The sequence below is a fragment of the Sebastes fasciatus genome, chromosome 2 (assembly GCF_043250625.1).
Source record: "Sebastes fasciatus isolate fSebFas1 chromosome 2, fSebFas1.pri, whole genome shotgun sequence".
NCBI lineage: Eukaryota > Metazoa > Chordata > Actinopteri > Perciformes > Sebastidae > Sebastes > Sebastes fasciatus.
In genome coordinates, this window is record NC_133796.1 from 6992359 (window position 1) to 7008061 (window position 15703).

The window sequence follows — 15703 nt, forward strand, 5'->3', positions numbered from 1 at the left end:
ATGTCTTTGAGATTAAGCCATGCAGATCACACTCAAAAGAAAAACTGTATTTCTCAAAATGATGTTGTAGGTTATTCCCCAAACACCTGAAAAGTCTTTAATCTTTCCATTAGGAAGGGGAGTGAAAACTCTAGCTCTTTATTAGGGTGATGCTTCGGACAACCCAGAAAACAGGGCCTATTTACTAGGCTTCGTATTTATGTTGTTGTGGGCTTTTTTTGTAATATTTTGAAATAACAATATTAAAATAGTATTAGTAAATAATAGTGAAAGTTACAAAAAAATTTTGTTTTCCTTCCCTCATTTGGGGCGCCCATATAGATGGATGGCGGACCTTGACATTCGCCTATACCACCTATGCCTGGTGCCGACTCTGGTTTATCTGATTTAACGTAAGCTGCAAATGTTAGCAAGTCGAGCTAACTAGCTTACTGACGGGCCCAGACGTCACTGTGTGCAAGCCGGTCCTGGATGCTTCAGTTTAGGCTAACGCTATAGCAGCTCTGTTATGCTCTTTACTGGATTTGTGAATGTTTACATCCCTGCAACTCCAGTCAGCGTAACCTGAGAAAGGGTTACATTTGTCAAACACATGTACTTGTTCGTTCTCACCCTGAAAGCTTTTTCTTTTGTTACATTAAAAGTGAAAACATACTGTTTTGAAAATACAAAGAAGTATGCCAGCGAATGAAGTGACAGTCTGATCGTACATTTTTCTTTGTCATACTTAGAATACTAGGATAACACTACCTCTGCACTGGCAGGACAATGCTGTTTCTTTATTTAGTCTTCTATGTGGATAGTCAACTGGTGAGGAGCCTGACCTTTTTAGCATGATGTCATTAATCTAGCTATAAAACATGTATTTAAGTCCCTTTTACAGGATTTAACGCTTTAAAATGAGTCAGCCAGAATCCCTAAAAGCCAGCCAGAGATTATGTTTTCAACCAACTAATGGAGCTGAATTAGCTAGCTGGCTACAGCTGATAGAATCTGCCACGGCCACCAGACAGTATTTTTGTGAAACTAATGTAGTTATTGCAACATGGTCTTATAATATCTCAAAACAGCCAATCTTGACATTCTTTCTTACATGGATAGAGACACCAGACGGCTGTCTCTCTTCCCACCCTTACAAGGAGAAAGAGACTTTTTTTCCCTCCATGTTCCAACCAGACCAAACAAATCCCTGCAGTTTGTCGTGACGCACAGTCTGGGCTGAGGGAAAGTGGTCTAATTATTTGTTCCCATTAACATGTTAAAATTCCTAGTTGGAAACAGGCCTAATTTTCCATGAAGCCAAATAATTGAGCTGTAGGCTAATCAGTTGAAGAACTGGCTGACCTCCCTTTCTGTCTCACTCTGCGTTCATTTCGTTTCCTGTCAGCAGAATGGCTTGATGTGCAGAAACTACAGTTACAGTTTTAAGGGTACGGGAGGGAGGGGATAAATACAGGGATGGCATAATGGAGAGGAAATGAAATGAGAAAATACAAGATTGATGTATGCAAGGAAAAAAAGTGAAATGGGAGAAAGCAAGCAATGACAGAAGGAGGCGTGAATAAAGAAAATGAACGAAATATACAGAAGCATGGATGAGAGGAGAGGTATAAGGACAGAAGGGAAGGATAAAGGAGCTAAGATAGGGAAGAAGAATCAAGGAGAAGACAAGAACGGACGTTAAGGAGGAAAGAAAAGGGAGAAAGCAAAAATGACAGTTTGAAAGAGAGATGAAAAAGGAGTGGGTCGTGTGTGTGTGGGTAGTAATGTGTACGTTATTTATGGAAAACAGTGCTGGTTTTCATGGTCTTACATGGATCAAGAACACAGCAGTGATCGTTCTGACACGTCGCAGCCTGCAGCAGAAACTGCAGCCCTCTGCTGCGAGGTTGGTGTCACGCTTTGTTTCAGTCAAAACCAAATACATCGTAATGATACTGCACCCTGCGCCCAATTTGGAATTATGACACCAGCGTGTCTACGCCGTGCTCATATAACGTCAGTACCGGTCGTTTTGCATGCCACGATAAAGGAGAAATCTGGTTTGTTACGACGTGGGTCTTATTTTAATTGTAATATATACTAAAAAAATATTGCCTATAGCGGCTTTAAAGCTTCTTTGGAAGAACTTCCTCATCCGTATCGGGATTTCCTGCAGGAACTTGTTTAGCAGAGGTAGTATACCAGCCAGATCTTGACGCATCTCCTCTCATGATCAATTATTTAGTCAATGTCAGCCTAAACTATAGCCACCCTCAATTGGATTTATGACATTTGCTGTGTGAAATAGCTCCTTGTTTTTTCCCCCTCCGAAAGGTTAATGTTTTATTTCATAAATTTTACGACGTTAGTAGAGATTTATAGGCTTTATAGGCTACCTTCAGATGAGGCGGGGTGCTATAAAACACTGCTGGAAACCTTGACATATTTAGATTTTTGGGGAGAAGAAGCAGTGCAACAGTACTTACTTATTTTAATTGAGCAAAGGAAGTGATGCTTGAGGGCTCCCAGGGCTGAATGCTCTGACGGGTTCAGACATCCATTGTGCTCTCAGCAATTACGGAAGTAAATTCGAGCTGAACAATCGGTTGTGGTTTTAGGGGGTTGACAGACATTTTCCAACACTTTTATCGTTCTTTAACAGCGGCGCGCTCTGTAAATGAGCAAAGTGAGCTTTTCAGAAACATGAATCATACCCGCTTCCTCCACAGTAATAATTGTTATCAGTCTGTGTCACCGTGGAGAAATGGTGGCATTTTCAAAGTGTGCGTGCGTGTGTGTGTGTGTGTGTGTGTGTGTTCACAGGGCTCTCAGAGTTGATCCATGACAACTTGACAGAATCCAAGAGGACCATTAATCTCCTGCAGCGAATGAATATCTACCAAGAGGTCTTTCTCAGTGTTCTCTACAGATTGTTGCCCATACAGGTACCACATCACTCAGCTGTCAGCTGTTTACAATTGGCTCGTAGAACACAAAAGATTAGAGTAATGACCGCCGTGATTACAAAAATGATTGACTGTGTCGGTGACTTTACTTGTCATTTCTTAAATAAAGCATTCTCGTTGTGTGAAAAATGTAAAAAAAAAATATATATATATATATCACATTTCAATATTTTCATTATTATTAACCAAGTTTCCTGGCACTGTTCTGAATGATGGCCATATTAGGAGGGCTGTCAGGCGTTTGAGGTGCTGTGGCATTTTACATTTTTGGTCTTTTGTAGCTGACACGGCTTGGCACGCTCGCACTTGTCACACTGGAGGAAAAGGTTTCCGTATTGGCATATCAATTAACTGAGAAACAGTTACTTAGCTTCCTCAGAGAGCTCGCTGTGACAAGAATGCCAACAAGTGAAATATCAGACCAAACTTTGAAAATGCCACAATGTTCCTGAGTGCCCGAGTCAGTCGCTGTCACTGCAGTCAACTCTGTTCATTTACAGCCCTAATGAACTAATGGTCTCTGTGTGTGTGTGTGTGTGTGTGTGTGTGTGTGTGTGTGTGTGTGTGTGTGTGTGTGTGTGTGTGTGTGTGTGTGTGTGTGTGTGTGTGCGGCCTAGTCTTATCTGGAGCCAGTTTATTTCTACATTTACACAGTGTTCTCACTCCAAGCTGTGTACGTGATCGCTCTGTACCTAACAGCATGGCTCCTGTCGGGTTCCTGGCTGGCTGGTACGCTCACAGGGATCTGGTACATCCTCAACAGGTGGGTAATAACTCTGCGTTCATGTATAAACCATTTTTTAAATTGCAATATCACTGCAACAACCATTGCTTATTTATGTGACAGGAGGGGATACAAAACATTAAAATGGAAAAAAAAAAAGACAAAAATAACCCTTACATTTTACCATGTTTGTGCCTCTGTGAGTTTGGTTCAGTATTACTTAAGTTCTGTACTGAGTCCAATCTGTTTTATTATTCTATTCTTTGTGAAAATTCGCAGTATAAGACAAAACTGAATTAATTACGTGGGTGCAATGGATAGCGCTATTCCCAAACGGAGCTAATGAATGAATGACATTAGCAAGAAGCTTTTGTTTAACTGCCTAGAGCACAATCACTACTGTCTAATCTTTCCTACATCCTTTGTTTTGCAACCATCACTGATTCCAAACACATAAAAGTTAGAAAAGGAAAAATTAAGTGACTAGAGTTTTGGCATCACACGTACAGTTGTGCATCTCTTAATCTCAGGATATGCATCTTCAACAGTTATTAGCCGTTAGTCCTGTCTGTCGTAATGACATTTTTTTTTTCTTGCTATTAATAGTATTTTAACATATCACAGAGAGAAAGTACCATACATCTCATAGAGATGTCTGATCTTAGTATTTGTTGTAACACTTTTTCTGACATTTCAAGTATATGTGATCAACATCAAATGATCCAAACTCTATCCAACATATATGACGTATGTGCTGTTTAACTCATTACTTTAAACCTTGGGTATGATTTTTTTTAAAAAGAATCAAATTTCTTTTTCAGGAAAATTTCTACTGTCAGTGAATTTGTGTATTTTTTATTTTATTTTATTTTTAATTTCCATCCCTATCTGAAGTCTCTGTTTTTTTAGTTATTTTTCCCATTTCTCATTTTTAATTTTTTTTTATTTTAGTATTTATCATCAGTGATCAACCCTTGATGTTCTGCTGGGATTATGTATTTCCTCGTATGCTTTGATGATTAATTGGATCACATTATTTACTTCCGTGGAGATATCTGTTTTGATGTCTCCCTTGTAGTAATCCCTCAGTTGCATCTATGTGTATAAATTCACGTGTCCCCAAATCATAAACCTCCAGCTCTCAACACGCTAAGCTGTGGTTCGAAGTCTAAATCACATCAAGACATTTTTAAAGTTACTGTCATAATCTTTTAATACATTTATATCTTTCTGCATCACTTTTCAAGTCTTTATATATATATATATATATGATAATATGATAAAAGTGATATCGGCACACTTGGATCTATGCGGCGTACACTTTATTTGAGCTTTCGGTCTAACAGCCCTTCATCAGATCTTTATATATATAAGAGCAGTCAAATTAACAGCCTAAGCGTGGTTATGCAGGTCATCGTTGAGGTCAGCAGTGCAGGAAAGGTCACACTGAATCATGATTTCTTATACACTAAGTCAGTTTGATGAACCACCTCAGCAGCAAAAATCTGTGAACGAGGCAAATGTAATAGATTGTAGTTCTCTAATGTCAGGTGTGCATGCAAAGTTTTTATGGAGGTTTATTTTCTGTCATGGTTGAAAGAAATTGTTCCAAAATAAAGTCCCCCTAAACTGTGTTTAAATGTAGTGTGAACAGGGATAATGACTCAGTTTCATGTGGTAAATTGCATTGCCTTCAGTTACATGGAAAGATGGATGGCAGATGAGTTGCTACAACTACACCTATTCAAGCTTTTATTTTGGTATGAGTGAAGTAAGAGGGTGGTAAATGATTCAGTCTGTTGAACTTAATGGGTTAAGGACTATTGGACGTGCTAAATATGTGGCCTGTGGTCGGGCTGGAACTCATTTGTGCCCACTGAATTCAGACTGTACAACAGCAGTGGAAGTCACAGACTATGACATCACTTGGATCAGCCAGTTCGCCTTATTTTAACTCATTCCTCATCAACAAACAATCCACAGGACGTTGCAAACAGTGCGGCATGTTTCACATTGTTTAGTTATTTGTATTGAGTTGGACATTTTGACTGAATTGTTTTAAATTGATTTCCACCATCCACCTATGTCTCTCTCTCTCTCCGTCCTATTAGGGTAGATACCACTCGCGTGGAGTTCACCATCTCCCTCCGAGAGAACTGGTCTTTGCCCTTCTTAGCGCTGCAGGTCGCCGCTATCACCTGTTACCTCAGGCCTCAGCTCAGCGCTTTACAGCAGGTACAAACACACCCACACTTAATCAAAGCTATTGACTACATACAGTAGATCGGCATTGATGTGGCACACTCAACCCATCTGCTCCACTTTAAACAAGTGTTTGTGTGTGTATGTTTCCCTCCTCAGAAGCTGATGGTGTGGTTGATGTACGTGACGACGTTCTGTTTCTGTCTGACGTGGCAGTTCAACCAGTTCATCCTGCTCGTTCAGGCTCTCATCATATACACCCTGGACTGTGCCGACTTCTTAACAACTACACAGGTACGGCTCCAAGAAGGACCAGATACTTAAAGGGTCAGCTCCACGGATATATTATAAGAAGTGGATACAGCACTCCAAAATGGCGCCCATTCAGCTGAATGAAAATCAGGACTGGGCGATAATTCAATGTGATAATTTATCATCTTTCAATGGAATGAAATCATATATCGAAATATATCTAAACTGATAATAACAAGCACACTCAAACTTGACAGAAAATCCGATTAAATGAGAAAAACACTCAGTTCTTCTGTCAAGTCTTTAATTCACACAGGAGTATACAGAAATAGGCTTTACCATGTGGTTATTTAATCTACACTATTTATTTATTGAATTACTTGAAAACTATGGAGGACGGAACCTGCCAAAATAAAAAAATGAATGTCATTTAATGTAGCAAAAATAATATTGAAAATAAATCTAGCTATTAATTAATTAATAAGATGTGACATAAATTGATATATCTGTTTTAATTTGCTTCTTTATTTATTTATCTTTGTATTAATTCCCTTATTTATTTACTCTGCTGCTTAATTGTCCCTGTTATTTATTTATTTATTTATTTATGACACATGCTGTGACCCCATGTTGACAAATGTTGAGTGACAGCCCCCTCATTTTCGTAATGAGGCTGAAATGCATAGAGAAATATATAAAGAAAAGAATACAGAAATAAATAAGTTTGGGGACATAAATAAGGGGTGAAATGCAAAGGGAAAATTGTGCATAAATAAGTAGATAAATGCAAAAAATACATAAATAAATACATACATTTAAGAATAAATATAAAGTGAATAAAAAATAAGTGCAAAAATAAATAAATAATAATAAATGAAAAAAATAAATGAAAAATGAAAATGAATAAATTAATTTGAAAATTAATAAAGATTATACATACATAGATACAGGAAAATTAAACAGAAGAATAAATAAATGAGGGAATTAATACAATAATCAATAAATAAAGAAACAAATTAAAACAGATATACATTTGTGTGACATTTTATCAATTAATTAATGGCTACATTTATTTTTAATAATATATTTGCTACATTTAATGACATTTATTTATTTATTTATATATTTATTCATTTATTTTAGATTTTGGCAGGTTCCGTCCTTCATAGAAACATGCTATATCGTGATAGATATCGTTATCGAGATATGAAATTAATTATATCAGGATAGAAGAATTTTGCCATATCACCCAGCTCTATTGAAGTCCAAAAAGGTTTTCTAGCTTCTGGTAGCTTTTGTCCTTTAACCTCAGTACTTGGTCACCACTTCTTCTCACTTGAAAAAGATTTGTTTGTATTTTTGCCACTGTTTGCAGGTATTTACTATAGGAAGTATACTGTTGGTGTCTGTAGTCATGTGATACGGAGGACACTGGCTTGCGTTTCACAGCACTATGTGTGTGTGTTTCTCTAGGTGACCACTTTGTACCTTGTTCAAGTGAGCAGTCTGCTGAGTGTGTGGCTCCTCCAGTTCTGTAACTCCATGATACTGGGATCACTGGTCCTGAGCTTCATCGTAGCCGCGCTCTTCATCAGACACTGCCAGGTTAGTGCGTGTGTGTGTGTGTGAGAGAGAGATCAATACAGAGAATACAAGGGAGAGTTCGAAATGAGAAACGGCAGGACCTGGGAATATAACACTGTTAGTGTATCAAAGTCACACAGAGAAATATCCAGACAGTTGCGGTTTGCTTGTTTACAAAACACAGATGGAAGATTAACCTGCACGGCGTGAACAAGCCCGTGCTGCAGTCTGTTTTCGCAGAAGATAATTCCAATTTGTATGCCGGAGACACATTTTCCTGTCAGGTCTAAATGTAATTTAGTCAAATCAGATCTTATCACAGTAACAATTACAGAAACATTTAATGTGACAGGATGAAAGTGGAATGGAGACGCAGATGGAGGGAGGTTCAGAACCAGAAATTGGAGAAAAAAGATTTAATTTCTGGCTTTAGATAATTTGTATACGGTAGCACATGCTCTTATTGTGAAATGTTTCATTAAAAACGGGCATGTATAACCCATTCTAATATGTTTTTAGAGGTGTGGACTCGAGTCAGTCTCGACCTATGAATCTGATGACCTTAGACTCGACTTGCAACTCCACTTGCACTTTACCTATCGGCTTGGAATGACTTAATATCCTCCAAAGTCCAAACATTAAAATATATATTGATATTGTTATAAAAAAGACTGCAGCGTATCAACTCTTAATTTTCCAGACAGCAGATTGAACTTTTCTGTTTTAATCACAATTCACTGGCTTAAATGAAAAACTCCTTCGACAGCAAATTCAATCAGCTGTAACTGATTAATATTAATGGCCAAATTGAAACGTTTGGTTGCCGTCTGGTTAATGTGCAAGCTGGTGTTCGTACTCAGCCAAACATCATTAGTCAGATAAAAGAAGCATCAGTTTTGTAAGATGACTTTATTATCACGAGAGGACACTGTGTTTTTGTAGTTCAACAAGACCAACAATGGCTGCTTTATATCAATTCCAGTTGTCTGAATCTCTCAGTTCAACTTTCATTCATGTGATCAACTTAAAGGGACTGTTAGTAACTTCTTACACTTACACTCTTATAAATCATTGCGGGTCGGTGGTTCCTATGCGCGCTCGCGTGTGGCACAAACTACACGCAAGCACCAAAACTGCAAAGTTATATCTAATGAAGCACGTCTTGCAAAACAGTGTCAACTAATCCTGCTCCAGCCCCCCCGACCACGGTCAGAAGACACAGGGGAGACCGTAGCTTTGGTCTCCAGGGCCGGAGTTGACGCTGCACTCTGCTCCTCTGCCTGCTTGCCTTCACTCACACACACCGCGCTCGTTCTCACTCGCTCCACCTCTCACGTGCGTGCGCGCACACTACACACTGCAGAAAAGTTGCGTTATCGTCTCCGACCAAAACTCCGGTGTCTCCCCTGTTCCTTCTGACCACGGTTGGGAGGCTGAAGCAGGAAACACAGTATCTGCTCATGGAGAGACCTTCGTCTGGTCAGCTAACATTACTGCCAAGCAGGTGAAATATAGAGTGATATTGTGGTTTTAGCTGACGTGTGTCGCCTCACTGTTTTGAGCGATGCTCGTTCATGTCTATGTAGAGCGAGCACAAGCGCGAGCAACAGGACGCTGACTTCCGTTGACTTAACGTCCACAGGTGTTGCTGTTAACAAGCAATTTCTAATTCTTACATACAGTAGAGTCCCTTTAAAGGACTACTTCAGTATTTTTCAACCTGGGCCCTATTTTTCCATGTTTTTGTGTTTAAGGGTGCTTTCACACCTAACCTGTTTGGTTCTGTTAAAACAGACTCAGGTCTGTTTGTCCGGTTAGTACGGTTTGTACAAACAAACCAACCGCAGGATTTTATCATAGCAGATTTTGGCAGCATTTTCAAACTTCCAAAAGATCGACAGCGGCCTGTCGGATTTTTAAGAGGTTAATTAAAAATCGCACGTTGCGTTAAAGCAGTAAAGAAATTAGTGACGTTAAAACAAATTTGGGTTATTATCGTGTTTACTTTAACAGCCCTAGTCTAGATTCATAGAAAAATGCATGTACCTGACACAGGGTGTGATCCAGTGAGGATGTATGTGCGTATATGCTTTCGTCAAATTTCTAAATATAAAACTGCACTGTGAATATAAAATATGTATTATTGACGAATCTCTCGTTGCAGTCCGGTCTGAAGACGGGAAGCCTGCTGGTTCGCCTGGGCAAGCTGCTTCTCCACAGCGCCATGGTTCTCCTCCTGACCTTCACCATCAACTACCTGGCCAAGGTGCTCCTCTCATCTCATTTCTCTCCTTCCCCTCCTCTCCTTCCTCTGCTCCTCCCTTTCCTGTTTTACTACTGCTGCTTCACCACCATCCCTTTTCCCCCTACACCTCTCCCACCTCCCTCTACTGCAGCCCTCCATCATGTATCTAAAACTCGTAAGCATGATGCAATCTCACCATATGATCTCAGCTTGGTTTATTTACTTATTTATACATCTCAGCATGCTGATATTTTAGCCGTGACAACATGACCTTATCTCTTTGTGTGTGTGTGTGTGTGTTTACAGAAAGCACTTCAACTCAGATCAGACGAACACATCTTTAAATTCATCAAGTCAAAGTTTGCCTTGGGGCCGACGAGGTATGAACACACACCCGTAGACGCACACACACGAACATAGATTCATTCACTTCTGTTCTCGAGCACGGTCGCTCTTATAAATCCATATTTCGCCAGAAGGACGTGCTCACACACACAGCAGCGCGTACAGAGAGCCTGAACCCACACACCTCTTGACTTGATCCAGCTTGACTGTATTATTCACTAAGCACCAGTAGTGTAGCACCTGGAGTGTTAGTGTGTGTGAATAATATCTGTCGGGGTAACGCCATCAGGCCTCCCATCGACCTGGTACCGTGTGTGTGTGTGCGTGCGTATATGTGCTGAGCAGCTCAGCCACTGGATAGCTGTTCCAGGGTGGCAGATAACACAGCTCACAACCCAACGCCACACAACTGGCACCTTCAATTATTCAGGAGGCTGGAAAATGCAATGCTTACTCTACGCTCCGTCTCTGCCTCTCCGTCTCTGTTCTCGTTTCTCTCACTCGCTGAGGCTCATTTCTGTTCTGTTTTGTATGCCTTGGGTTTTGTGATATCTCAATTCTCAGTTCAATTACTTATCAGCACGGCTGTTTCCCAGAAGCAGTATTGCCAATGTGATGTGGAAAATGAACGCTGTAAAAAAAAAGTTAATACTGTACAATCATGCCATATTGAGATAATAGATCCAGTTTGTTTTGAAAACATTTGCTGTATAATAGTACACATTTGTGTCTCGCTAACAGAACACAATTTGTTATTTCATCGTGAAAGAAACATCTCAGTAATAATACACGGGAATATCACATTTTTGCAGCTCTCTTCAGTTCATGAAGGTTTTTAAAGGGTACCTTTTGTGCTTTGTACTTTGTAGTGGGTTATATAGTTTTTTTGTGCATCTAAAAGGTCTGCAACGTTACAAAACTCAAAGTCCACCCCAAAAGGAGTTACTCTCCCCGACAGAAACAGCTGCTACTGAACTGTCTGAAACACCTTGCTTGAAGTCCCGCCTTTTCTTCCGTGACATGGTGATGTCACCAAGTAATACATTTGCATGATACCTGCCTAGCGGCCCACGCCCTCAAACAAAGCTGGTTAGAGCGGAGCTGGAGCGGAGTCCGAAGAGTTTGGTTCGGTTGACCAATCACAACAGAGTGGGCCAGCTGATCAATCAGAGCAGACTGGGCTTTTTGGGAGGGGTGGGGATATAATATTAAGAAGTATATTTTCTTTAATGTTTAGTCACATGAAAATAAGAGTCATTGTGTTTTTGTTACCTTAAGAATAAGCCGTTTATATCTACATACGGAGCGGGTCCTCTTCACGTAGGTGGCCGCCATATTTCTACAGTAGCCCAGAACGGACAAACCGAACACGGGCTCTAGATAGGGCCATTCGCATTTTCATGTCAGCCGCTGTAGTTCTACACGCTTGGCACACGGGAGAAGTTGTAATCGGCAACCTCCCCGCTAGATGCCGCCAGATCTTACAAACTGCGCCTTTAACTTAAGTACATTGCACTTTACTTTTTCTTTATATTCTCTTTACATTCTCTTCTTTTTTTTCATTATATGCTATCTTCTACTTCTACTGCACTACATTTCAGAGGCAAATATTTAGTCCACCACATTTATTTACCGGCAAGCTATATCTGGTGCATGTTTTGAGGCTTCCCTAAATACCTTTACCTCATATAAGTGCAAGTGCCATATCGCACCTCATATTAATGTTGATCTTTATTTCAAAATAAAAGTGCACTATAAATCAAGATAACTTCATTAACAAGTCGATTCTCTAACTGCGTTCATGGAACCAAATTATTTTTATGAGAATTAACGCAATCGTTTTAGCCTAAAAACAACATATTAGCATTGATTAGCAAAGCCACATTTGAAGAACAAGGTAGTTAAGCATGAGTGCGACTTACAGAGCTTCATCAACAGAACATCCAAAGGATGATCCCCGACACACTGACTGATAGACCATCTCAGCATTGAATGTTAAGCACCAAAACAGAGAGACAAAAACAAAAAGACATATTACATCCACAGTTTCAATTGCTAACCCCCCTGCGTCATCTTCATTTAATTTGTGTCCATCCTCCTCTGTCCCCCCCCCCGCCCTCCTGCAGGGATTTCGATGCCAGTCTGTATCTGTGTGAGGAGGCCTTCGGCCTGCTGCCCCTCGACACACTGGAGCGCCTGGCTGGTACCCTGCTGCTGTACCCCTACGCCCTCACCCTGCTGCTGCTCAGCGGCATGCTGGCAGTGGCTGCACTACAGAACCTGAGGTAGGTGACGGCCGGACAGGAAGTGAAGGAGGGGGGGGGGCGTCCTTGTGCAACTTAGTGTTTAATCCTCAAACTTAGCAGGGAGGAACAAGTTTGTGGGCATAAAGGGAGTTTCAGTTTCGAGGAGGACACCATGATGGCTATCGGAGGCAGAGTCACAGTGGTAGTCACCGTCCCCATGTCTCCGCCGTGCATCGCTGCAGATTTATTAATGGCTTTATTGCCTCATGCTCTGGAAAACAGAATATTTTACCAGCTGCCTTATTTCAAAGCTTCATTTGCCTGTGGTGCAAGGTGAGGGGCCGCATTGAACTAATCACATTAGCATTTCAACTCGCCCTCTGCTTGTTGGAGGGCTGGAATACTAACCTCATAGAACAAAGGGCTATTTGCCAATTCAGGAATTAGTTTAATCCAGTTTACCCCACCTCACGTAGAAAGAACAGCCAGATTGGATTTGCATTCAAAAGGAAGCCAGTGTCCGTCTGATTCGGCGCGGGAGGCCAAATCGTGGGAGTGACATCATTGCCCTCGGGCGTTTGCTCTGTTTGTCTGAGCGCAGACTCCTGTAGACACGAGCGGGTCGTGGGTGTGCATCGCTGCGTGTCCGCTTGTGCGTAAGCAGCTAATGAAATCTGAAAAACAGCTACTGAAATCTGAATAATATCAAATCCACCCACCTACCCTTCTGCCTCTCTTCTCAAGCGTCTGGCTGTAATGTTTTATGTATCACTGTTGTCTTTTGTCTCGCCGCCTCTCTTTGTTTCTCAGCAGGCCTAAAGGAGGTTCATCTGAGGAGAGGAAGGGAGCCGGAGACGGGCGAGCGGCGGCTTTTCGCCCAGATGTGGCCTACAATCTGTTGCATACACTGTTCTACGGCCTCCTGGCTTTCAGCACTATGAGGTGAGCTCATGCTAACTGCAGGATGATGTACACACACACACACACACATATATCTTGATTCACACACATTCCTAAGTAGTCACATGGGTTTAATGCCCAGACGGGGAACTCTTGAAATGTACTTTTCCTCTCGACGGCTTGATTCTTGATTGTGCATGCTCGTGAGCAGATGCTGTAATCCTGGGAAGTGCCTCTCAAAGGCTTTTCACCAAGTGTCTGAGTGGTCCACTTTAGCCTCGATCAGCCCTCCACACCAAGCACCATCCCACAGTGTCTCTCAGACAGCGACACCACTCACAGCAGGAAACAGAAAGAGTTGGCACAGTTGGACAACTTACAACTGTATGGCTGACAAGACCCACATTCATCAGTGCTTGTAGTTATTTGTACTACACAAGACAATACTAAGAACACAATTGACTGCTTGCTACGCCCCGTGTGCCTCGGTTACTGTTGCTGCCCCTGTCAAGATTGTACATATGCAGTTCACAGTGATAACTGCCTTTACACACCGGCAGCGTTTTTTATACGTCCGCACCGACGACAGACGTATTCTATGTTCCGTTAGCTTGTTTAGTCTAATACATAAACAAAATAAACTCACAAAATGTCAAGAAAGGAAATATTCTTACACCTATTTTTCTTATTAAACAGAAAAATACAACTGTATACCTTCTCTTTACGTAAACTGTAACCCCACTAACTAATGTAGTTAGTTAATGATGTGCTCCTTGGCTTTGGACGTAAGAAGATAGTAAGCTCCTTAACCAGACACAGCTATAAGCTACTGTTAAGCTATTAGGAGCTTACAGTAGAGTAGATAAACAAACTGTTTAATCCATTCTTTACACTTTTGCTCTTGTTTGAAAGTAGACACCACCTTCCAAGCGCTTTAAATGCAGTGCGTATCTGACTACGGCCCCGTGCACACTGCTTCTGCATGTGGAGAAAGCCAAAGCTTGACGGGCCTCCTGTGCCTAGTTACGGTTACTTGGCTGTGATTAGACGATCGGGGTTTAGCGAGCGGTCAACTGTGGTCACAAAACTTCTGTTCATTCTTTACAACACCATTTTTTTGGTTGTTTTAAGAGATACTGTATGTAAAAGCTGGCCCACAATAAAAGATTTTGGAGATTTAGATGAAGTCATGGAGACACGTTAAATAAACACTTGTGTTGTTGCCACAAATCACCAAGTTGGTCTTCCATTTCTGAGCTCCATCTTACTACTTTATGCTTTGCTTTTTGCATTTGCTCATGCATTAGCCAAGGCCGCCATGACAGCGGTTGTTGTCCTTCCCTTTCAGTCAGCTTGGTTCTCAATTGGCTATCGTTCTTTTCCAACTGACTGCGGCATCGGCTGTCCTCGGGGTTCCCGGCCAGGATGGACTTCCGAGCTGATCGGGGGAATTTAAAAAGCACTTTTAACATACCTCACACCACAGAAACATCTGGAAAGATGATCTTTAGAGCCATCAAAAAACCGGGGCTTTGCAGACGATCGTCGGGAGGGGGGGATCAGGCCCAAAATCAGGTTGATTCTTGTGTCGTGTGTGGCCGGCATAAAGCATCGTTCTGAGATAATATGTAAACCTACACACACAACAAATCTAAATTAAATTGCTGCTTGATTAACTATATTCAGAAGCAGAAAATAAAAACTATACATGACACTTTCTCTCTACAGTAAAATATTTCACCTCATGTATCGCTCCTTTTCCACAACTATCCCCATTAGCCTTCCCTCTCATGTTCTTCTCCCGTTTCCTGTTGCCTCTCCCTCTTGTTGGCACACACAAACACCATGGCCTATTGCTGTGGTTCACCTATAACTGCATCATCCATTGGCAGGTGTCCTCTGTGGAACAGCAGCACCGCTGAGGCCCCAGTTCTAGATGCCAGACTCCCTGACTCCAGCTCTGGCACCTCGGCTTTACCATTGAACAGAAACATCTTTCTTGCGGGCCACTTTCATATCCAGCCACTTCTTCTTCTTCTTCTTAATTTCCCAGAATGTTTCCGCTCTCTGAGCTGGCAGCCTCTACCGCTGCTGCGACATGCTGGCTCTCGACAAATTTGCTCTTATTGGTCACACCAGAACTATGACCACCGAACAATATTGGCCGACTGGCCTCAACCTCAACAAATGCCTCAATTTTCCACTCAGTGCAGTCCCTCTTTTTTTCATGTTCAGTCTGTGTTCCACAGTTTTTTCT

At 41.3% G+C, this 15703-nt stretch overlaps 1 protein-coding gene across 7 annotated transcripts in view; it reads left to right on the forward strand.

Annotated features, from left to right (window-relative positions):
• The window catches only part of dpy19l3 (dpy-19 like C-mannosyltransferase 3), a 60346-nt gene that overhangs the window by 15457 nt on the left and 29186 nt on the right, over nucleotides 1-15703 (forward strand). For 6 of the 7 annotated variants that reach the window (XM_074660274.1, XM_074660302.1, XM_074660282.1 and 3 more), the window contains 9 exons: nucleotides 2806-2927; nucleotides 3566-3711; nucleotides 5784-5907; nucleotides 6034-6168; nucleotides 7600-7731; nucleotides 9875-9976; nucleotides 10262-10335; nucleotides 12427-12585; nucleotides 13357-13488. In XM_074660274.1, the coding sequence (XP_074516375.1) occupies nucleotides 2806-2927; nucleotides 3566-3711; nucleotides 5784-5907; nucleotides 6034-6168; nucleotides 7600-7731; nucleotides 9875-9976; nucleotides 10262-10335; nucleotides 12427-12585; nucleotides 13357-13488 (1126 nt within the window). The remainder of the gene's footprint in view (nucleotides 1-2805; nucleotides 2928-3565; nucleotides 3712-5783; nucleotides 5908-6033; nucleotides 6169-7599; nucleotides 7732-9874; nucleotides 9977-10261; nucleotides 10336-12426; nucleotides 12586-13356; nucleotides 13489-15703) is intronic. The other variant, XM_074660267.1, reaches the window with a different exon arrangement.